Source organism: Phalacrocorax carbo, chromosome 7 (assembly GCF_963921805.1).
Source record: "Phalacrocorax carbo chromosome 7, bPhaCar2.1, whole genome shotgun sequence".
NCBI classification, from domain to species: Eukaryota; Metazoa; Chordata; class Aves; order Suliformes; family Phalacrocoracidae; genus Phalacrocorax; species Phalacrocorax carbo.
This window is the reverse complement of record NC_087519.1, coordinates 30320955-30344820: the sequence shown is the minus strand read 5'-3', so window position 1 is coordinate 30344820 and position 23866 is coordinate 30320955. Positions and strand designations below refer to the sequence as shown.

Sequence of the window (23866 nt, the reverse complement as noted above, 5' to 3'; positions counted from 1 at the left end):
TAAGGCAAAGCAACTCTTCCTGCTCTCCAGAAATTTTACTAGTCATCTGCCAAGGCTGGTTGGTTTTTTGCCCTTACGTTGCATTTTAACCTGGTTTCATAAACAAACACAGCTTATATAACTGCTCTTCTGTGTCCCTGCCTGTCAGCCTTGTCACTCCCTCCATCTCTTTTTAACCCTTTAGCCAATTTTAACCAAATTTAACAGATCCTGAGCTCTGTGAGGAGAGGAGAGAGGCTCACTGGTAAAAACACTGTCTTGTGAACTCAGTCACTGCAAAACATCAGAGAACCTCCATGGAAAGCCTCCAGTGAAAAGGAAACCATATAAAAAAGGCTGCAGTGGCAGCTGCTGCTTGCAGAAATACCTGTTCTTCTTTCTTTGTCCCTTTTTAAATAAAAATGACTTAGCAAAAACACTCAATCACATGTCCTCAGATGTTAACATGAAACCATGTGAGTACATCTGGAAAGAGAGAATCTTTTCTTCTGTCACATTCATGCAACATGAAATGCATTTGTCTGTTTCATTACAACACCACGCTTTCCCCAATAAAAAAAATGTGGGTTGGCCTTTCATGTGGAACAAATTGGAGCAGCTCCACAGAATTCAGTTTGCTGATTCATAGCAGCATGGGCTCTGATCCTTTCTTTTTCCATATATATATGGCACCTTCTCAGTAATATAACACATTTAGAAATGTGATATTCAAGATTTCAGAGAAGTCTGGTGGCACTGCGACAGTGTGATTGTTTTTAAATGTGGGTTTGGGTTGCAGTGTTATTAAAGCTAGTTAGCTTACATAATAAGTAATTTGTGATTTATCTCCCAACATCAGTACACGTTAAATGGATGACAAACGTCATTATCCATCTTCTTACCATATTTTCCATATTTTGTTCCATATTGTGTTTTAGTGCTCAGTTGCTGGGATTTAGTATGGAGGAGACTAAACAGACCACTGCTTCTGTCATGTTTTAACATGGAACATCAAATCCAAAGCCTGGGTCCTTTGGCACTACCAAATAATGAGAAGCTTTGATTGTTAACAAGTCTTACCGATGAAATGTCAAACTTCTCATACTATGAAAATGATCTTCACCAACATAGAGCTTGAAAACAGATAATTATCCAAGAACATGAAACAGAATTAATATGCACTGGAGCATGTCACGAACATTTCCATCAGCAAATAAAAAAGGTAATTGCTGCCTGAGTACAAAGCAAGGACAAAGGTTGGCTCTGTTCCTTAGACAATTTAGATTGGCCACTGTTTACTCACTTAACCCATAAAAACATGCAGCTTATCAGAAGGGTGCTGTTCAAGGGCTGATGGAGTGCAACCAGCCTCCTGATTGCAGGCACTTCTCATTTCACACTTCCCAAGTCTGATCAGACAGAAGGCTGTTGGCTATTATTAGAAGTCCAAAACCTGATGAATCAGAGCTCCTAGTTAAAGAGGACATTTGTAAACCACATTAAGCCCCAGCAATAATTAATACGTTTTTTGAGCCACATTTTGACTTCAGGCACAGCTAACAGGCTTCGTTCTTAGCCTAGAGGAAAGAATGGACATCATTTGGTATGTGGACACAATTTTCCTATATAGAAATCAGACAAGCAAGGAAATAACACTCCTAATGGCTTGTGGGAGCGGTTCTGGTTTGTGATTTTGATTTTACAAATCAATTTTCTAATACTAGAAAGTAGCAGAGCGTAGAGACAGAAGATGGAAGTCTGGAAGAGACCTCCTGAAATATCACATTTAGCTTATTGATATCACAGACAACGTTATTGGTAAATTTCTTCAGCCAGGTCTTACAAAATTTTTGTCCCCATCTTCCTCTTGGGAGGCTGCTCCCAAAACTCATAACTCTGATAGTTAAAAAGCTTGGTTTCTCTCTTTTTATTTTCATGCTAGTTTTATCCTCAGAGGTCTCTCCACTTTTAAGGGGAAAGCTAAATACATTTATAGACAATAATCATATTCTCCCAGTCATCTTTGTGTTACGAAAAGCAAGCCATGGTCTTTCAGAGAAGACTCTTCATTCTTTCTGGTCATTTTATTAACCCCCTGCAAAAGTTATCTCACTTAGAGCTCTTCCTTTCCAAGTATGGAGAAGTAGTGTTGTAAGCAAAGTAGGACAGACTCATTTGTGAAAGCACAGGAGGCAACACTTGCCAGGTCTGGCATCATGCCTTGGTATCTCAGTGTGGCAGCGACATGGCGTGTTCATCTCCCAGCCACTTACCCTTGCAGAGTATTATGCCTTCTGGTCTAGTGCATTACTGCGATTATTACAAAAACCAAGTGCAGCTCCCACTAGTGATATCACTCTCATCCGTCTAATATGTGCACGGATGGCGTGCATGCATTTCTAGAGATGTTGCAGCCCACCTTTTTCTTGCAAGGGGCCACATTGCAAGAACTGGTGACACTGTCATTCTGAGAACCTCGTTGACGCTCTCGGCAACCCTGCCTCTGAAGCTCTTGTCTCAAACAGCCACTGTCCCCAAAATGAACTATTTTGAAGGGTCAAAGATCTTTTGTGATTCCTGCATACTCTTCACCAGTAATTAAGACGTTTATCTTACGTTTTTATTACAATTGTTTACCTTTTTTTTTTTTACTTTAACAAGATACAGAAAGTCTTAATATAACACAACAGGTTTTTTAGCCATATGCTCTATTTTCAGACTACATGTACTGCAATTTAAAAAGAAGATTTTATTTTTGGAAAAGACTACACTAAGCTGACTGTCTAAAGGTGAAATTCGTGCCTGTGGCAGGGACTAAACTGAGGTATATGTCTAAGTTAGTCACGCTAGATATCAGGTCACAAAGATCTTTGATGCATCACATAATACAAAAAGCTATAGCCCAACACAATGATAAAACATCAAGGAGAGGTGTCTGCTTGCTTCCTTGACCCAACTGGCTTACTGAATTCAAATCAAATTGTGTTAATTCTAGTTAAACAGCTGTTGTGCTTAGTTAAAACAGATTATTAACTAGAAGTCATCTTTTTTTATTTGTGCTCACTTCACATAATTCACAATTAATGCTTTATGGGTGACAGTTTACCCAAACTGTTGTTATGAAGCTTTTGCTAATAGTGACAAGATTCTGTGGGTGCACATTCTTGTTAGATACTCACAGTGTAATCAGTAAATATGAGACCATATGTATCTTGCGTAATTCAATTCAATGAATATTAAGCTGATCATAGTGCTAGCACTCTTCTGGAAATATACTCACCTTTAATAGGCAGCTGAAAAACAGAAACATCAAAAACAGAAGCATTAATCCTGCATTATAACAAGGTGAATCTCCAAAAAACCATCTTAGATTCCTGCTGAAATAATTCTATCATATTTGTAATCAGCTGAGAGAGAAATAATTGCTTTTAGCTTCTCTACTGTAGAGTATGGATCTGCAGTGGAGTACACAGGAAGTCAGAAGAAACAGCCAGGTTAGAGGACGGACACGGAAGGGAAAAGAAAATTATTCAAAGACAAACGAAAGTGTGGATCCTTAAGTATCTAGTGTGTCATCTGGCCATACAAATACGAGGAAGAGGGTAACAGTTCAATCTGTATAAAGCAGGAGAACAAAATATAATCACAGGTAAAGACAGACTTATGCAAATACAAAGCCTCAAGGACAGAGGATTGGAAAGTGTATGTGGAGAAGTTAGGGCTATAAAAATAGGAGGGAAGTTTACATATAGAAAATAAAGGAATGGTTGCAGGAGACTTCTGCAGAAACCATAGGAAGCTAAATCCATTGTAGGAATAGAGATGCTGTTTCAGAAAGGAGTAGTTTAGTGATTTAATGGGATAAAATAAATAAACACACCAATTACATCAGCTGTTTGGCTTGAGAAAGATGGATAAAGTCAGAAAGCAAGTCCTAACCTTCCCAAAAGATGCACAGCTTGTATGAAGGTGCTCAGAAACACGGTAGGAGAGTTCATCAAATAATTAAAATATTTTTAACAAAACAATTCTAGAATGAAGCAGAATATGAAAAACAATATGTAAAACACATTCGAAGCAGGTGTGTTATTTCCCCCACAACATATAGTGATCCTAAGGAATCCTTAGGCCACTGTGTTCTTACCGCTGGGTCTTGTGACCCTGTTCTGCCAGGCCTCTGCCCTTCCCCCTGAGGAGATGAAGAACAGCCACGGGGCAGTGGGGACTGCTGTCGCAGTTGAGGGCTTTTGCCTCCAAGTTTGTGGACCTGGGAAAAGTGGATCTAGGACAGGGGGCCGGCAGTTCCTTCAACATTTGGATGAGAGTACTCAGAATCACACTCATCATTCAGTGTATATTCTGCATCATCTTTGCAAGATAACCTCAACCAGAAAGTTGTGATATTTATCTGTAAACTGGCTCACTGCAGAGCTGCAATATAATGAACAAATGCAGAAGGAGAGATGCGTGCATAGGTACAGGTTAGAATAACACTGGCACTGTTATTCTAGGCATGGGCCATTTCAGCTATGGAAGTGCTTCCAGGCAACCTGAGAAACTTGGTGGTGAAACAAGCCAAAAGAAACTGAAAAAAAAAGTATCAGAAAGGGAAAAAGAACCTCCAAAATGCTATGTATAGCTCAAGTGGTGATATGCTAGGGGAGCAGAGGAGAGAAGGCTGTCAGTTCCCCCTTTGTGGGCACATACAGTCCGAGACCTGTGCTCTGCATGTTCCATGTGCTTGAAGAGAGCCATTCCCATTCAGTTTGTATGTGTACATACGTATACCAGGAGCAGTGGCATAGACAAGAGATACAAATGTCAGCATAAGTAAATACAAGGTACTTAGGCTAGACAGAAAAGCATGAAACAAAGGAATCTACCAATATTGGTGAGTTCCCTAGTTCTAAAACGTCTGGTCAGGAGAGATGTGAATAGAATTCTAAAACTATTGTCAGCCCTTAACCATGTTGCATAAATTATGTATAGCTGTTCAGTTAAATTATTCTAATATTGTACAGGTGACTTGTAAAGCAAGATGTGTTATGCAAAGGTTATTGTAAGTACCTGAATAAATAGAGCAGAAGGAAACCTTCTGGGGTGTCAGTTGCTGCAGAAGGTTAGATGTCTGTTTTCTTCAGCTAAAAAAAGGATTTAAGAGTTGAGTGGTACTACCTCCCTGAGTTGTACTACTTTCTGAAGAAACTTGAAGGGGATAATGCATTGGGCCTTTTGGATTTCTGTGAAATAGAGACAAAGGAAGAACAAACCAAAGAAAATGTGTGACAAAATTGAAGACAAATAAGTTCATTTTGCTTATTTGTGTTGTAATATATGAATGCTAGATAAATGTGAAAAGAAAAAGAAAAAGTAACTTCCAAATGTTTTTAAAAAGGAGCTAAGAGCATATGTGGAGGAAAATTAACCATAAATGTTATCTCAAAGGAGAGGACCCACTTGGAATAAACATATATATGGCAGTTATGTCTAAAATTTGTTATGTTGCTATTGTTTTGTGAAATGACAGAACATCTGCTCAGTCGCAAGGCACCAGTAAAATGCAGCTTTATGCCTAAAGCAACATGTCAGTCCCTAACAAAAAATGTACATAATAGGCTAAAAACAAAGCTGCATTGTCTTTTTCTGTTGTAGTCATTTCTGACCTAATAATGGTTTAGAAAGGACTTTTTTATTTAAAAAAAAATGAATGGAAGGATTGAGTCATTTATGACTCTTTTCAAGATTAGGCTTTGTACATTATTTTTGCATGAGCTGGCAAAATGCTTTGTCTCTGCAAATCATATTTATGTCACTAAAGCACTTTTGAAAAGGCAACTGCTTGTTAGTACCTTGAGAAAAGATCATGCTTAGCTTACAATTTCTAAATGCAGTATATCATCAGCCATTTTTTGATCACTGTGAAAACACCAGCAAGTAAGATACTTGTGCTTACATGATGAGTGGACAGAAGTCAGATTTCACCTCAGATCTGTCTCTTCAGAGAGGAACAGCACTCACACTGCAATCCGTCATATAGAAAACTAATTAACAAATCCCACAGGAAACAATTATTTTATGGGATTTGTCTCTGAATATTCCAAGCACACAACTTTTAAGTGGCTTTATTCAGAAAGTGTATTCTCTTAGATTTTCATTGTTGTGTTCACTGACCTGAAAAGTCTGAAACTGTGGTACAAAATATAATTTTAAAACCTATTTTCTGATGAAATGGATTTATTGTCCTACAGCTTGGAGTCATCCCCTCAGATATACATGCATCTATGACCCCTCAGAAAATTACTAATCAATGAAACGGATTGAAATTGGTACTTTTATCGAACAGTTTTCATGGAGCTAAAGAGTTATTATTTAATTAATGTGTGGAAGTATTCAACTGGAACATGCCTTCATGAAAAACCATGAGAATAAATTTATATTCTAACACACCTGCAGTCAGAGTGAAAATTAGGGTTAGACTCATCATAGAAAGCTCAGGGGTTGTGTGTCACATACTCTTTGATGCCTTTCCAGTCTAAAGGACTGTTTTATGTGACCGGGAACGTGTGCACTACATCATCAAGTATTAATAGGGGAGAAAGACAGCAACCATTCTCATATGACTTCCTTCTTCTCCATAAAAACATATGTCAGCAGAACTTTTTTTTTTTTATGTCACTTAAGGTTGGAACCTTTCTGGAATAAATAAAATGCATGAGGAGAGTCATCTATATCTGACTCAGGGCTGAATAGTAATACATGATTTTTTACCTTTCAGCTGAATCAGATATAAATACTAAAGCTTTCCCACAGAAAGACTACATAGTTTCTCAAAAACCCTTTAGAGGTTTATGAACCTGATCCAAAGCCTGTTGCTGTTGGGAAAATTCCTGATTTGAGTCAGTTTTCAATTGGGCTGTACAAATCTTATTGATCCATTTATATAAGCTTTTCATGAGGGGAAAAAAACCCAGGTCTTTCAGATGTGGCAAAAGCGTGAAGAGTTAAGCTGTTAAGATTCCAGTATTTTCTAGAATCTTCGGCTGCAAATAACTTCTGCTTTGTGAAGGAAATTGTACAAGCTCTAGTGTCCAGCCTGAAATCCATTCCAATTGTTTAACCAAAGCATCAATTCTCAGCATCGAGACACTGCACTCCCAGGCTAGAACTATTGTGCAGAGTTGCCAGAGGTGGCGGGTTGGCATTATGCATCAGCAGCCAGAGTATAGGTCAGCAAAGTAAGGCTTGTTTAAGAGTGGATTTTAAACAATAACAGAAATACCATGACTGACTCCAATCTCTGATCTCCAGTTTTAAATATGGGCAAGGGACTGTGATTCGCTCTGCAGCCATCTGTGGGGAAGCAGAAAGTTTTATTGATTGGTGGCAGCAGCTAGGAGAATTATTCAGGCTTTTTAATGGATCATGGCTGTATCTGAAGATGCCTGGAACCTTTATATGACCTCCAGCTCTGCTACTGGACACCTCTCAGTCCCCTAGCCACAAAGCATTACAGGCATTCCCTGTCCACACTCATCTTCTGGACCTAGCAGAGCTTAATAAAAAGTGAAGGTTAATGTCTTTCATTATGATCTTCTTCTAAAGCTCCACCATCCTAGTCCATCCTGATGCAGTCAGTGGTATTTCAGTGCAGTCTGAGACCTTTGAGAAAGGTTTCTATGATTCTATGAAAAAAGGAGGTGGAGATATGCTGGCATAAGCTTTGCTATCGCACTAAAACAGTGACCTCGCTAAAGTCATGTGGCAGTGGCCAGAGGACAAGTGTTCCTTCAAAATTTGGAAAAGAGAAGGGTGCTACGTCACAAGTCTCAATGCAATGGTGTCATTGCCTTCTCAGGAGGGCTGCACGGTGTGGGTGGAGCTCCTCACTGAAGTGCCTACATGATTTCATCTACCGGAATGGGTTTATTTATAGAAAAACCATTATGTCCGCACAAAGTTGGACTCTGGTCCACTGTGCTAGCTGAATGGTAGCCACAGAGGAAAAAGTCATTGGAAGAGGTTAGGAGAGGGTATACAAGGTGAAAAGGGTTGGTAGGTCACACCTGAGTTAACTTTAAGTGGTAATGTTGAACTTGTATATAAGGGTTCTGTGTAAGTTGATGGCACTATCTACTGGCAAGTCAAGAAAGACCGAGGTGCGCCTTCATTAATATGGGCAGGAGATGCAGATCTGGGTGACAGCTAATCTCTTTTTTGTAGTGAAGGCACTAAGAACTCAGAAGTCTGTAAAGTGCTGCAGTGCACCATGTTGAAAAGCTGAGCCTGTTTCTTGGTCTTTGTCCAAGAAGGTGGTGCACATTTGGTTCAAGTATTTACGTGTTTTGAGCAGAGGTCAGGATTGAGCCATGGGCACTGAATTAAATCAAATTTTTGAAAAGAATGAGTACCTTAACAAGCAGTAAACATTTCTGCTTTGACTGGCAAACAGTCATTAAAAGCCTTTATTAAATTTTGTGTCTGTTCTGTACACTGCTTAGCCATTTCTTTTCATTCTGAAGGATTATAACTAAGAATGAATGAGCCTTCTCTAATATGGTCAGGACACAATAAATCTGTGAAAGAACTGAGTTATCCTTCTCCTTCATAGGCAAATTTTTCCAATTGTTTAAAAAAATATTGTGTTCGATTGCCATTACATCAGTCTTTATGCCTGTGAATAATGAAGCTCAACAATAAGCAACTTGTTTATAAAAAACAGTCACACAGTGACAATTAGAGGGTGTTTAATGCACTTCCCCACTAGAGTCCATACCCTCTCCTCCCACTTACTGATGATCCCACTGCAGTGTGAAGTTATTTGTGTCTTCAGAATGAGCAAACAGATCTTTTCAGTGAAAGGGTGAAAAATTTCCTGAGTTCTGCCATATAGAAGTTGGCATCTGTTGTTCCGTAGAAAGAAATCTCTGCTACACTGATCCAAGCATTTGTCAGCCCCAGAGTGGAGGATGGCAGCTCACAGTATCTGAAGAAGGAGACTATCACACAAAGCTTCCCACTACAGAGAAATTGCTGCATCCGTCATCATCCTTTCAACCTAGTTAATACAGTTGTATTAGCCCTGTGCTCCAGTTCCTCTCCCAGTTCCCAGCCCACCTCCTCTTTAGAGTGAAATGTGTTTTGATCTTCAAAGTAGCTACATTTCAAAATATATTTTGCTCAGTACCAAGAATAATCACAGTTCTCTGGGTAAAGCAGATCTCAAAGCCTAAAATGGATCTGCCGTACTCGGGGGGGGGAAAGACTTGTGATGAAGGATATTGGATAGATCCAAAATCTGACTAACTTCGAGAAGCATTACGAAGTCTTTCCATTTGGTTAAAATATTTCCACATAACTGGAATATCAGGTCCTAATCATACCTCATCATACCATACAAGCAGACCTAACATGAACACGGTTTTTGTAACTGCAAAGGGGACAAACAGGATGCTGCCTTTCAAAACCGTGTCCATATACATTGTAGGTTGAGTTTCAGCTACAAGAAGGAAGCAATCAGAAATACTGGAATGGCTCTTTCCATCACCTGAAAACCAAACCAACACCCCCCAATGTAATTTTCCAACAAGATTCAGAAAAGAAATTGGTATTCACTCACAAAATGGGGGTGATGGTATGGGGGAATGGGAGCTCGGTAACAACTAGGGCAACTTAGCCAGGCTGTGATGAAATCCACTCTGAGTCAGGGTGTTTCCCTATCACTGGGCTGTAGGGGAAGCTGAGCTGTTGGGGCTTCTGTCTGCAGAAGCTGCCCCACCTTCTCTAATACCCTGAAGCATCCTCTGCACTAGCAACAATAAGTACAAGCTGTTGAGGAGGGTGGTCACTGAGTAATGTGGAGCACCTTAATTCTGAAATGTGGTACAAAAATGGCACAGCTCCAACAGGAGAGGTGCTGTGTAGCTCAGTGAGCAGGTGCTCCTTTCAGGTGCTGGAGACAGGTTCAAGTTTCTCCTGAACCATCCTTCCTTGACAAATGCCCGAATGTATTAGTCTAAGACAGTTACTTAATTTCTTCCCAAATAGTGCTGCTCTTGTTGTTCCCTGGATAGTCTGGGTCTAGATTCACTGAAAATGAAATGGTATTTTTCATTTTTTTGAACTACCAGTGAACTGAAAAAACACTTATTCCCACAGCACTAATAGTAGGCAACTGTTCTTTGTGACAGAAGGAGAAAGAGTTATCTAAAGGTCAAAAAGATGAGTTTGGGGAGTAGATATGTTGTTACAGCAAGCGTGACCTAGTATGATGCATTTAGACTTATTTTAGAAAAGGCTTTATTATTCTATACCTAGTCCAAGAATTAAATTTCAAGTGAATTGTAATGAACCTCTTGCAATTGGTACGGGCATCTTAAAAGACACCATCTTAAAAGTCATATCCAGGGGCCAAGGTTTCCAAGTCCATAATGAAAAGTAGCAAATACCCTCAACTCTTCAAAGGTTGTCAAGTATATTGTGGTCTTCAGTTGTAAATAACCCAAAATAAATGTTCAGACAGCTCGCAGAGCGTACCTTCATTAACCAGTGATCTCCAAACTGTGGTATGCAAGAGGAAAAGGACCAGAGCTCCCTGTGATGATATTGGTAGATATGGTGTTTTCAATTAAAAGTTTGATGGTAAGTGTCCCTGGTCATCTGTGGTGGAGAAAATTTGACGGTATAGTCTGTTATTCCAAAGTATTTGGATGTCACTGCCAGAAAAAACCTCCAAATTGAGGAGCAGTTCTTGAAAATGAATGAGGAAGTACTTGTTACTTTATAAATGCAGCTTGGTCACCAGAGGTAGGAACTGTGTAAATGTTCTATTGTTGGTTTTTTGCTTCTTCTAGCTGGATGCTGAGAAGGCAAAATTAAAACTGGAAAGATGGGCTTCCCGAGATGCTGGCAGTGGGGGTGGAAGAAGTGAAGAGATGGAGTCAAGCGGGGATTGCGATGATGAGGATGGCTGTCAAGGATCTGGTGACGGGATTCACACCGCAGGTAAATACAGTTTCTATAGGCACACACAGAGCTTAGAAATTCATAAATGTCACAATTAGGTGGACAGAGCTAAGACTTGCACTGCTTGAATTACTGTCAAAATCCTACTAAATTAAAAGGATTCAAATCTTAATCTGTGAAGAGCTGCAATAAAAATAGAATTATACAGAGAGTAACCCAATATAATTTAACACTTGGCATACAGATAAAGGTCTTAAATTTAGAGTGAATAATATCTGCAATGAAATCTAGATCACAGAAATACTGGAAGAGCCTTCCTACATAATGTAGGCTCTTCAAACAAATAGAAAATTAATGTCCTTATAGACTCTGCTACGTTTTAACATAAATATTTATTGGTTGCATAATGATACTGAAGGATGATCTGAACAGAGTTAGCTTCTGAAAGTATATATTCTTGAAAAAACACATGAAGTATTGTTTTTTTTCTAGTGGTGAGCTGCTGGTTAAATGAAAGTTCTTGATAGCCTCAGGTATGCATTCTGCAATATTTATTCATGAAATTACTTGGATAATATGTCATCAAATGTAGAATCAGCATCAGAATCTAACTCAACTTCTGCCAAAATACTGGCAATTTAATATGTAGTTAAGTCCTTACAATAGTAAGTCAATAAAAAGTAAGATGTTTCCTTCTAAATACTTTATGTTATTGGTTTATCTTATCTGCAAGTTCTGATTCATTTCAGCTCATCAAAATGTAACTGCTTTAGTTATCATAGTATGTGTAAATATAATTTAGTTTAGATGTGCAAGTATATGAAATACAGGTATAATAGTGTCAAAAAATAATGCTCATTAAAATGGCTGGAACTCAGGTAAGTTTTAAACTGCTGCATCATTCAGCTGAAATAAACAAATACCTCTTTCTTGTCCCTTTGCCACTAAATGGAGAGTGGGAAAATATATCCCGTATTCAAGTAAGACTTCCAAACAAGCTGGGATTAGTCTGTAGTCAAGACTTAAGTTGTTCCTATTTTGAATATTTGTTCAGGAAAAACAAGCTTAAACATGTATTTTGAAATGTGTGCAAAATGTTAGATTTAGTTTGCAGTACCAGGTTATAAATACCTGAAATTTAATTTGCGTTGACAAGCTGCATGATGAAGACGCATGAGGTATTATAACATCGGGACGGTATTCTTTAAAAGTATTAAATAATTGCAACTAACAGACCAAGTAAAGATTTTCACCATCCACTCACCAATGCTTTTGATACAATGTTATTTTAAAACTATTTGCTTAACTTTTTTTAATTGTTTGTTGTGTTATATACATAAGCAATGAAATGCCTGCTAGATCTCTTGGGCCCTGGGGATTTGTGAGGGTAAATACTTTAATAGGCTTTCCTTTCTATGTGGAATAATAGAAACAAAAGCCAGGTGGTAACTACTCTTCAATGAACAATTAAACTATTAATATGCTGTTCTGGGAGGATGTGTATGCATGCTTACATGGACAATGGCAGATTTCAGGTGTTCAAAAATAAAAACTTGAATACTTGACTTACAGCTGGCTTTAATAATGGAAAACTACTTAACGTCTCTTTTTTACCTTTTTTGCGATCTATTTAATTAAAATATTTTATGCTGATATCATCCTGGATTTAAAAGAATTATATTTATATAACTAGTTGTTTCAGAATTTAGTAGGGTTTATATCCAATTAAAAAGGTAATTACAATTAATTTTAGAAAATGGTCTTGATTCATAACAGTAAGAATAAGTATTTCTTTGTGTGACAATAGTAATGCACTTTCATAATTAGCTTTAAAATATTGTACTGTATACAAGCCACTAGCAGTAAATCTGTTTTGCATATCTGGATACAATTAAGAGATAAAATGGAGTAATCTCATTATAGAGCTTCTTTGCTTTAATAGAATGTTAAAGAAATAAACATCAGATTAGTTCAATTTCCTCTTGCTGCATGTCTGTACGACGCTGTTTCTAATTGTACAGCCTGTGAATTTGTTGTATTTCCTAAACTTAAAACCTGTCAAGTACATCTGACCATTGTTTTGTAGAAGTGGAACATGACAACATTGACTGTTGCCTGCTTGCTTGAAGTACACAGTGAATTGAGACATGAATTGAAGCTAAAGCTAAATCCCAAATAAAACCCCGATTTGAAGCTTAGTGAAGTCAGTGGGAATATTCCTACTGACTACGGCAGGTTTGGATGAGACATAAATGATAGCTATAAAATGCCACCGATCTCATCAGTGCATGTTGTAGCGTGTAGTCATACAGCAGAACAAAAGGAATAAAAAAGGGAATAAAAGCTTTTCAAAACATAGACTTTTTGGCAGAGTAGTCATGCTTTTAACAACAGGTCCATGGAAAAGAGAGGAAAGGATTTCAGTGTGAACCTCTAAAATGCTGAATTTAGAATGCAGTAAAAATGTACTACGTCTGCCATTTATTTGAAACCTACAAGAAAATTATATTTACAATTTATATGTTGAAAGACTTAAATTGCTTTTTAACAGTTTCTTAAAACCTACTGATGCTTGTTGCTTTCCACCTCCCAGAAAAAAAACACAAACTTTTCATTAGCAATAAATTGCCAGGCATTTTGTCAATATGTATGTTACCATCTTTATAACTCTTAAGAGATCCCCCTGGACAGGGTACATTGCCATCTCCCCAGTTTGCTTTTCCGAATTGCTAACAGAAGGCCCGGTGCCTAGGTTTTAGGTTTCAATGTATACCAGGCAGGTAAAACCAGAAGTGGTTCTGTGCTTGTATATTTCAGCCAGGTCCTTTGTACATACCCTTTTCACCTTTTTTTTTTGCTTGGGGATTGCTGCCTATATATTTCAGCTTAGCTTGCAATGGATAGTAAAATCCCGTCCTTTTGTTTGTCACCTTCTAGCCTTTGAGAATAATTTCTGCATATCAGTTAATCATTTTATTTTCTGTCTTCAATTAAGATACATAGCTATCTATTATTTCATGCTGGGGTGTGGTTCTTTTTTGTTTACTTTTGTTACAAATAAGCCTTTGCTCGCCAAATTCATTGTTATCTAAAAAGATCACCACTTACTCCTTTAATCATAATGGGTGTAAGTATCTATTCTCTATCATCTGTGTTTGTCCAAATGATTTCATACAAACAAGATTAACAAATTCTCAGGAAACCAGCATTCTCTTAGGAAATTAGGTATGGTGGAAGATACTTTAAAATATCATATTCTCACAGGCCTTATCAATTACAAGTATCTCTTCTTGGGGAAAGCTGTGGAAACAGCACTGTTTCTCAAGCAGACCCATGTGTTATTTGTTGGCGAGTTCCAACTTTTAATGACAACATCTGTTAATCATCTTTGAACAAAGCTTTGTTAGGAGAGATTTAAGAAGAGGAAAGCAAGCCATATAAATCTTGAGTACGGATGGGGAAGTTGCTCTGTGATTTGCACTGCTTCAGTCCTGCAGATTTCTAGGCAGAAGGGCACAGCAGCATCTTGGTCTGAACCTTGCTTGTTACTGTGCGATCACATAAGCATAGTCTTACATGGACTTTGATCACAAACTGAGTCCACTGTTGTAAGTGCTTATTCTTCAACCCTTACTGGACTGTGAAGCGTAGTAGTAGTGGTGTGGAGAAGAGCAGGAGTTGCTCAGTACCTTGCAGGATCAAGTCACAGGAATATTTACTAGGAGAGGGATAGCATCCTACAGTTCATGAGGAGACAGAGCAGCAACAGATTCACGTTGTGTCCTGCCTCTCCTCTGTTCAGAGGAAAGGAAAAATGTTTCAGTCTGTTCAGTGAAAAGTGGGAAGTTAGTTAGTGCAGGGGATTTCCTATTCCCAGTTGTGCTGCACAGCTGTATGTTGCGATGAGGCCCCACCCAAGCAGTGACAACCAACACTTGATCTCTATTGAGGGAAATCATCAGGTAATTATCCCTTAAACAAGGTTCAGAGGAAATATTTAGACCACAAGTAGGGACCTGGGTATAGTGTAAGCCCAAGTCACCCACAAAGAGCTCTAGTCTTCATGTAAGTTGTGGAGCATTATGTTGAAGAAAGCTTGTGCTAACACCTCTTGGCATGGGTCCATATGCACACCTGTCTGTGGATGGAAGGACACGGGTATTCCTGGACTCGCTTGCTAGCGTGTATCACTGTGCTTTATATGAAGCTGTACATTTTGCATATTCAGTGTAAGACAGAAATTAGTCCCACCTTCTTTCTAGAGGACCCTGATACAATATCGTGCAGTCATAGGGAGTGTAGCTAGTGCTGGACTACAGCTGTCCCCTCGCCCACAAGGCAGACAAACAGCACAAGTTAAGGAAAATATATGTTTTAGCCTGTCCTTGAGCCTGTCCTCCTCTGGACAGAATAGACAAAGCCAAGTTGTCTGATGTACATGAATGTACACTACATCCACCTCTCTGGGTATAATCTATATATGGGTCAAAAAGCTCAGCCCTCAGATGGGGCATATATTAACACCACTCCTTCTGACATGCCTTGAAACTTTAGAGCACTGGGAAACAGGCATGGATTTTACCTTTCCCCTGCCTGCCTGCCTGCTCTGCACAGAGGTGGGCTTCTGCTTTGTCCCTGTCCCAAAAGCAGTGGACTTCTGCAGAATAACAAGAAGTGCCTGACCAGTGCTGACCCTCAGGCACAGCAGATTTTAAACAATACTTTAAAATCATATCTGTCGGTGCAGGCATTCAGTAAACAAACACATCCTGTGACATCTTAGCCAGACTTTGAACATGACTGTGTCAAATGTGCTTTATTACTGTGATTTTTGCCAAATGCTTATCTAATCCCAATAACATTTTTCTTCTGTACTTCTTAATTCTTTCATGAAGCTCCCTTCCTTTAATAAGTACTTTCTGATTTCAGACATATCTCTCGGTCAAATATCCTGCTTATTGTCACATTTCAGCGGCCAAGTGGGAACCTATAACAAATTTACTTTGTTAGCACATTTAGATGACATGATTCCAACCCTTGGCTTTCTTCTTGGCTGTTTAGACAGTCCATAGCTTCAGTGCATCTTTCTGCTCTAGACAGAGTATCAGAAGAGTTTATCCTGGTTATAGATTTCTTCTTTAGGGCATACGAGAAGGATACTTTTTTGCCCCTGAATGCCTTTATAAGTGCAGACAAGTACATTTTCTTTTTTCTTAATGTCTTCTGTCTGATCTGTATCTGCTCTCAATAGCTATGGAAAGTTAATATATTTCTCTCTCTGCTCATGGGTTTTCATTACCAGTTCCTTTTTTTTTTTTTTAATCAAGATTCTTTTATCCTTTATTATGTTATCATGCTCCTGGTTTGTCTGCCTTTTCTAGGCATCAGCATTACTGTATGAGCTGTCATTTTAATCATACTTCATTTCCATTCACCATGTTACAGGATGCACTTACACTTGTATTTATCCAAATATGTAATTGTACAGCTGCTGATTTTGTAATTATTAGAACAAAACATCAATATTCTGAGATCATAATATCTGCTGGCAGTCAGCCATGCTCATCAACTTCTCGTTGCCACACGTCTTCACTTTTCTCACAGATGATCCTAGATTGCAGAAATACTGCATTTTCAGTGTCTTCCATCTTCCTGCCTCGAGAAACCTCTCCATCATGCCTCATCGCCATCCCACTGCCTTGCATAGCCATTTTTCTACATCTTTTGTTGCACAAGAAATTTTATCTCCAGCTCTGTTTTTAGAGAGCCTATAAATTCCCTTATTGCTCTTAGTGTAAATGCCTCATTCTATCCACAGAACAGCACAATAACAATTTAAGCCCTTATGTTAGGGTGATTTTTAAGAAAACCCAGTGATTTCAAAGCTTTATATTTGTAATTTGGGGTGGTAAATAGAGATGAACCTCTGTCAACAGGAGCATAAGCAAACCCTGCCAGAGGGCCTTCAGCATGTGTGAGGAGAGGTAGGTGGTAGTTCTACAGCTGCAAATTCCTGTCTTTGGCTTCTGTTGTAGAGATACAGTTTTGAAAAAGACATGGGAGCAAAGAAAACCAAAGAAACCTAAATAATCAGGGTGAAAAGTAGAGATTTTGATTAATGCTAACTGAACTTGATAGGATCTCATCCTGAGATGAGTTACTCTGGACTCATGGTGTTGTCACACTGTTGCCTCATGGGCTCACTTTGCTAAGCATTTATCTGGGGGACAGTGACATTTCCCACAGCCTCTGTTCTGTGCAGATGGGCTCAGGAGATAGCTGGGAGGGGGCTTCTGAGAAGGGGATAGGAGGAGAGACAATTGCAGGGAGAAGAAAGAAAGAAAGTAAGAAGAAAAGAAAGAAGGAGGTTTCCCTACCTCTCTATCCCTGATTAAATCTATCTTACAATCTACCAACACAAGGGATAAGGTATTATGTGTCATTTTAGTGTCTTTCATTACACAGTATCATTTAAACTGAAATGCATATGAGAAGAAGAGTATAATCACTCCTAATCCTTCCTCAACCTCAGCATTTACATGACAGTTTGAGGTGGAAAGGAAAGGGATTTCAGTTCCTTCAGATTTTCACTCCTAGACCTGAGGTGAGAGAGTTCCCAGTACCACCAGCTCTCCTGCTTGGATCCATACAAGACAGGAGTTTTTGCCAAGTTGTGTAAATGACTTCCTGCATGACCAGATAAACATGTCCCCTGTAGGAATATTTCTTAATGCTAATCAGAACACTAGCTAAAGGAATAACAGACCGAGTACCAGCTCTGTGACTCTCTGAACAACTTCAGTATGCTATCTCTGGTACCTTTAAAGAGGTAAAAAGGTAATTGGGGAAATGTAATTTTACCATTTCACCAGAGGAATGTAAATTACAGCACATTTTTGGTCATTTTAGAACCATTTAGACAAATGTAAAAGGTAAAAGCATTTTAGTTGCTTAGGGTATAAAGCCTTCCAATGCACTGTTCCATAAGGGGAAATTAAACATTGGAGAGATCAAGATAAAGACATTTGGGGCTTAACTGTGTGCAGTAGTTCTATATAAGCAGTCAGCAGAGATTGCATTGTAGATCACTGAAGGGTAACATGCTTTTACCAACTTTCTATTAAAAAATTACAAGTAATCTGTGTCCTTTGAACACACTTATTACAGCAGAACAATTTTTACTAACTTTGTCAGCAATATTTCATCTAGTTACTTTCCACAGGGGCAACTTGATGTGTACATATATTTCTGAGATGTGTTTTGAAAACAGCCCTAAACTGAAAACTCATTGATCTGATTTTCCAAAGAATTCCCAATCACCAGAATTTCTCACATTTTAATTAAGTTGACTTTTTTTAAAACAAAAATGTCACAAAGCTGAATGGCCAGCTTTGATAGGAGTGACATAGTCAGACCATAAAGAGCATGAATGAAAAGAGGCAACTTGGTGTGTGATGGCTAAAGCTATGAGAAAGACAAGCTTCCAAGAAAAATTGCCTTACTAAACACATGAAGCAGGACATACTTCTCGCTTCAGGCCAAGAGGATTCTGCAGGTAGAAGCTTTGACCCCACACTCGTAATGCCTTCTTCTGTGAAAGTCATTTGCAAGCATCAGGCTGGCACCCAGAGTTTAGAGGCCAAGCTAAATGGAGAGTAAAACCAATCTTCCTCAAGTAAGTCTCATAAGCTGTGTGATTTAGATCCTTCTGACAAGAAATTCACTTAAGAGCTGTAATATCTCGGTCATGCCAAGTAGTGATAGGATAAATGTGAAGGCTAAGATAATTTGCCCCCAAAATGCCATAAAGCCAAAATTAATTAAGAGGAGTTAACAATGAAAGGTCCTTCAAATTACTTCAAAATAGATAACTCGTATAACTTAATGGAAGCTCAGTTTAATATGCTAATGCCATTATGCTATAAGTTATCGAAACAATCCTGCAAGCCTAAGGAAAATGTTCACCTGCAAGATAGTCTTCATGCCACACAAGGGTACGCTTACCTGGTCACAGCTAAGTGACGGTGATGTTAGTGCACCCTCTGCGTGCTAAACTGTGCCACGCGGCACCTCTGCATACCTTTCCTCCTCTTCTTGAGCCCTTGCCTGCTCACCAGGCCGGCTCACCTGAAAGCAGGAGAGTGAGGTACTAAATACAGTGTATTACTGTGCCTTTTAAACCCCATGCTGGTATGAAGCATTTGCCATGCTACTTTGTTTTAGGGTGTTAGTAATATCCAGTGCTATAGCTGTGAGAAGCAATGTGTTTGCACATGGGAATACCTGGATTAAAAAAACACGTTTCTCTGAGGAAGGAAGGTAGTAAAAGCAAACCTAGAACCTTGTTTATTCCAAAGGTAAATCGTTCCAGGTTAATTAAGGTAAGGTTATGAATTAGTGCTATCTTAAAGGCTCTAAAAAACCCTCTGTCACCTCTCATTGCAAACAACAAGTGAAAGGCAGATAGCGCAGCTGTTTGGCAGTGGAAATAGAACTGAAAGTCACTGACAAATAAATATCCAATTTCTGTTTCTCCCTGCTGCCACCTTCCCTTGTTTTATGATTCATGAGGAAAGCCTAAGCAGTTGCTGTTCTTTTAATGGAGGAGAAGAATTGGTTGGGTTTGTTTTCCTTCCCTTCCTCTCTTGGACCAGTATTTCTTGGGCATGTTTTGACTTTGCTTTTAGGGCCAAAATGCCTTGAGTACACCAGGTATGCATTTTGAGGTTTTCTATTCCTTGATTGTCCATTTTAATGTATAATAATACACCTTAAAAGAGCGCTGTTGTGCCTAAAGCCACAGATATGCCATCAGAATGTATCAGCTGAGAAATTTAGGATAAAACAATACCCTGAAAGAAAGCGCAGGCTAGTTTTGTAGTAACAGAGAGCACAGTGCAAAAGCTCCGTACACTATACTAGATGTACTATAAGAAGAACAGAACTTTAGGCTGAAGTATGTGACGTACCAACAGGATCATGAATTTATAGGGCTAGATCTGGCTGCCTTGAGATCAAGATACTTACGATAACTTAAACCAACTGATGATCTTGCACGAACTTAAATACCTTCCTCAGTAGGTGATTTTGCATCTGATTTATCTGAAGGTGTCTCCTGGATTTTAAGAGTGCTTATTTATGTCCTTCAATCCTGAAAGCAGTTAAGTAATGTTTCCCTGAAATTTAACACTTTCCAGGATGGACAGGGCAGTTGACGACCTTCAGAGGCATTTTAGAGTGTTGTGCAGATTCAAAGAGGCTATAATGCCACCTGCTAGCCCCAAACCCAGGAACTGGATATAATTTGCAGAACAGGGATGTTAGAAACCTTTTTGTTTCTGTATGACATGCTGGAGTGTGGAGCACGAATCTGTGCCAACAGGGTGAAGTCTCTAAATTATGCATTACTGAGGGTCTTCATCATAGTACTCAGTAATGGAAAAGTCAGCTGGATGCAGGATCCTACAGCACCTCTTCTAATACTGTTTTTAGTCTGGTTTCCTCCATTTGCCTCAATTAATGACCCCTCAGGTATAGTTGTATCAGAAGTTTTTGTTTTTCTTAATTACATCTCTATTCCTAGTCCAGGTTCCTGAATATCACAGTCAGAAAATGTTTTCTGTCCTTGTCTTCCTGTCTTTTAGGATTTGTAGAGATTTTCTAACATTCTTTAGGCTGTCTTCTTTAATCAGTCTCTCAACCCCCCTATTGTGCCTGTTCTTCTGTGAATGTCTAATAGTTTGTCAAGCCAAATTTGAATTATTTCTGAAATAAAGTAGCATAAGGAACCAACCAAACTTTGAATATGACTAAGTGATTTTTTGAAATTATATTATTTTTTAAAAAATTTTTTGATCTCTTGAGGTATCTATCACATTAGAGTTTGTTCATCTTCTAAATACATACTTTTGTCAAGTTTGCAAATTAGTCTTAATTTCAGCAAGATTTAAGTCCATTTCCTATTTTAATGCTTTCTGAGAGGATGCACATTCTTGATCTAGATATGATTTGCACAAGCAAACCTACCTTGCACAAGTGACCTAGCAGTCATTGCTAGGTAGCAGCATTCCCCAGAAAGGGGCGAGATCTAGTTATCTGGTGCTGTTTAGAAGAAATGGAATTAAAATTTTAGAAGAGGTGAAAGCCATAACTATATTGTGGTGAGCAAGCATCTACTTCTGAGTAAGCAGGTAGTGTGTTTTCTGGCACTGTGCAGATCATAAACTCTCATCTGAAGTCAAGATGAAGAATGAATGTTAAACAGTTACTATCCAGGTAGCATACAAGGGTAATAACTACTCTTACAAACTTCATTCAGTTTAGTTGTAGAAATGAGTAAACATTCTCAAAATTTCAGTTTTAGCCCATTTACCATTGAATTGTTGTCCACAGTTAACAGGTAAATCAAAAAGGTAAGCAGGACTAGATCAGTATGGGCAATGAAAAACCCTCTGAATTGCTACAAAGTGGGTACGTTGAAATCAGTTGATGAAGGGGGTGAAATTCCACATTGTGCGTGCCCACGGCTTAGCCATTATTTGCACAGAGAACCTCAGAAATTCTCAGCTTTCAAAACTGTTTGCTGTTCATCTCAAATTAAAGAGATTAAAGAGAATTTGCCATTGCAGTATTGAAACTGCCAAGTAATAAATCATCATCTGATATTTATAGCCCAAAATTAAGACTGGTGACTCAGACACACTGCTGACCATTTAGTAGTGAAGTCCTAATAATCCAATCTGGAGCAGTAGGCAAAGGACTAGCTTTCTGATGTGAAGTCAGACAAGTAATTTCCTATTTAAAATTTGATTAGATAAAATCTTTTGAACATGTGCTTGTAAAGGAACAGCCTGTTTAAATATGTATACTGCTGCAGCACATGCTGTACGCTGCTACAACTAAAGCCAGCACAAACAACATTTGCGCTAACCTGAACATGCTGGGGGAGGCAAAGCGCCCAGAGCTAAACGGTATCAGGATAAATCTCTTACACAATAGAAACATTAGAACTGATGGGGGAAATGCAGTTTTCATCCTATAAAAAGACACAAACTTGTTTTTGTATTGAAAAGGTATCATTTTCCAAAACAGAAACATTTGGTAACATATGCAGTTGGAAGAACATTAATGTGAGGGCATATTTTTGTAGGCTTTTAGTACAAAAGGAAAAATATAGATTCAAGCTGGAATATTTTGCCACCTGCAAAAAAACCTTATAGTTGTTAAAGCCATCTAGTAAACTTGATATTTTCAGCCAGAAAGATACTTGATTTAAAGGCATTATATTATAGCATTTAGGAGAAGGAATAAAGGCCAGAAAAACCAAGATGGAGGAGTTTGGCCTAGTTCTGAACCAATAATGTCCACTGGGAATTTTGCCTTTGACTTGACAGTTTGAGCCAACAAATGCAGGGTTACATTCTGCTGCCCTCATCCATGCTGCACAGGACCGTATCCCACAGTAGTGATGCTTATGCCTAAAGAGGCTGCCTGCAAAGTTACTGCTCAGGACAAACTGCAGTGATGAGCCTGGCCTGGGCCAAAACACAGAAGATGACATTGTTTCAGGTTAAAGAACAGTGACACTGTCTTTTTCTCATATCCTGATTTATATAATTTACAGTGGTCATGGCAGCGTATCAAAATCAGCTATTGATAATAAAGCATGCTGTCAAAACTGGGATACAGTCCCATTTCAAGTTGAAGTACAGAATCCCATTACAACAGTTTAGTACAATTGTAGCCAAGCTGCAACATTTTATTACTCACCATAAAAAGTACTCACAGAATAGTCCTGGGAACTGAAATATTCACATTATGTTCACACATTTAAAAAATTATTATTTGTGAAAGTGACTAACTACTCATGTTCACTTGAAGTTAGTTTTTCTCTCTTCATGGGTCTCTTCTTTTATTAAGGTCTCAGGGACTATATTTTTACACGGTGTGAAAAACATGTGTACCAGGCGGTCTGGTAAATATCTGCTGTATTTATGTTCATTCCACTGAACTTTGGTGGGGGAATTTTTCCTGGAATTTTCTTGCCTTACCCTGAGGGTGGGTTTTCTGCTACACTCTTCCTCCCCTTGCCAGGTACAAGATGTTTCCATTTGGTTCTCCTAGCAGAACCTGGTTGTTGGGGTTGAAGGCATGGATGCTACTGCCAGCGACGGCTCTCCCCCAGCATTGCCTGTGCAGGATCGAAACCATCCTTGTGAGTTTCATTACAGCCCTCCCAGCTATGAAGCATGAAACCAGGCAAGGTGCTGCCTGGATTTTGCTTTTCCAAAGCCGAGGAAAAACCCTGAACATCAACAGAGGCTCCTGGTCACGAGCCTTACAATCACATTCAATTTCTATTGGGAGGCTTTTCTCGTAGTTGCAGAGCAATTCTTTGATTGGCTCTATCACATCTTTGTATGTTTTTCCCATCAGACAAGGATGTGCGTGGCACTGCCCTGTAAGAAAACCAGACAGCTTTTCGAGAATCTAACTTATTGAAGTCCAGCCAGTGCATACACAGATTCAGCAGTTGCACACAGGAGAACTCTCTGCTTCTCTGTCTCTCAAACGCACATACACACACACGTACACCCCGAAACACTTGCTGGTCTGTGTTGTTTGCTGTGGCCTCCTGATCCCGAGGACTCAGGAATGTGAGGTTTCCACAGAGCAGAGTGTTTCCCGCTCAGGTCCTTTAGTACATAGGGGAGATCCCTGCACTGGTGAGCAGCATATGAGATTCCTCTGAAAACAGCATCTGAGTGTGAATCTCTTGTGTTCCCAGTAAATCTGTTGGATATGCAGTCCTACCCATTTAAGTAGCAAAGTACTGACTGTCTCCAGACTCTTTTAAGGCTTTGATTTACTTGACAGATATCATGAACTGGAAAGAGCTTAATCAAAAAACCCCATTTTAATCATA

General features: G+C 38.9%; 1 protein-coding gene across 3 annotated transcripts in view; it reads left to right on the top strand.

Moving 5' to 3' along the window:
- The window catches only part of LOC104046963 (glypican-5), a 396666-nt gene that overhangs the window by 286604 nt on the left and 86196 nt on the right, over positions 1-23866 (top strand). For 2 of the 3 annotated variants that reach the window (XM_064457302.1, XM_064457301.1), the window contains one exon: positions 10830-10980. In XM_064457302.1, coding sequence (XP_064313372.1) covers positions 10830-10980 — 151 coding nt within the window. Of the gene's footprint in view, positions 1-10829; positions 10981-11433; positions 11475-23866 lie in introns of those variants that run through there. The other variant, XM_064457303.1, reaches the window with a different exon arrangement.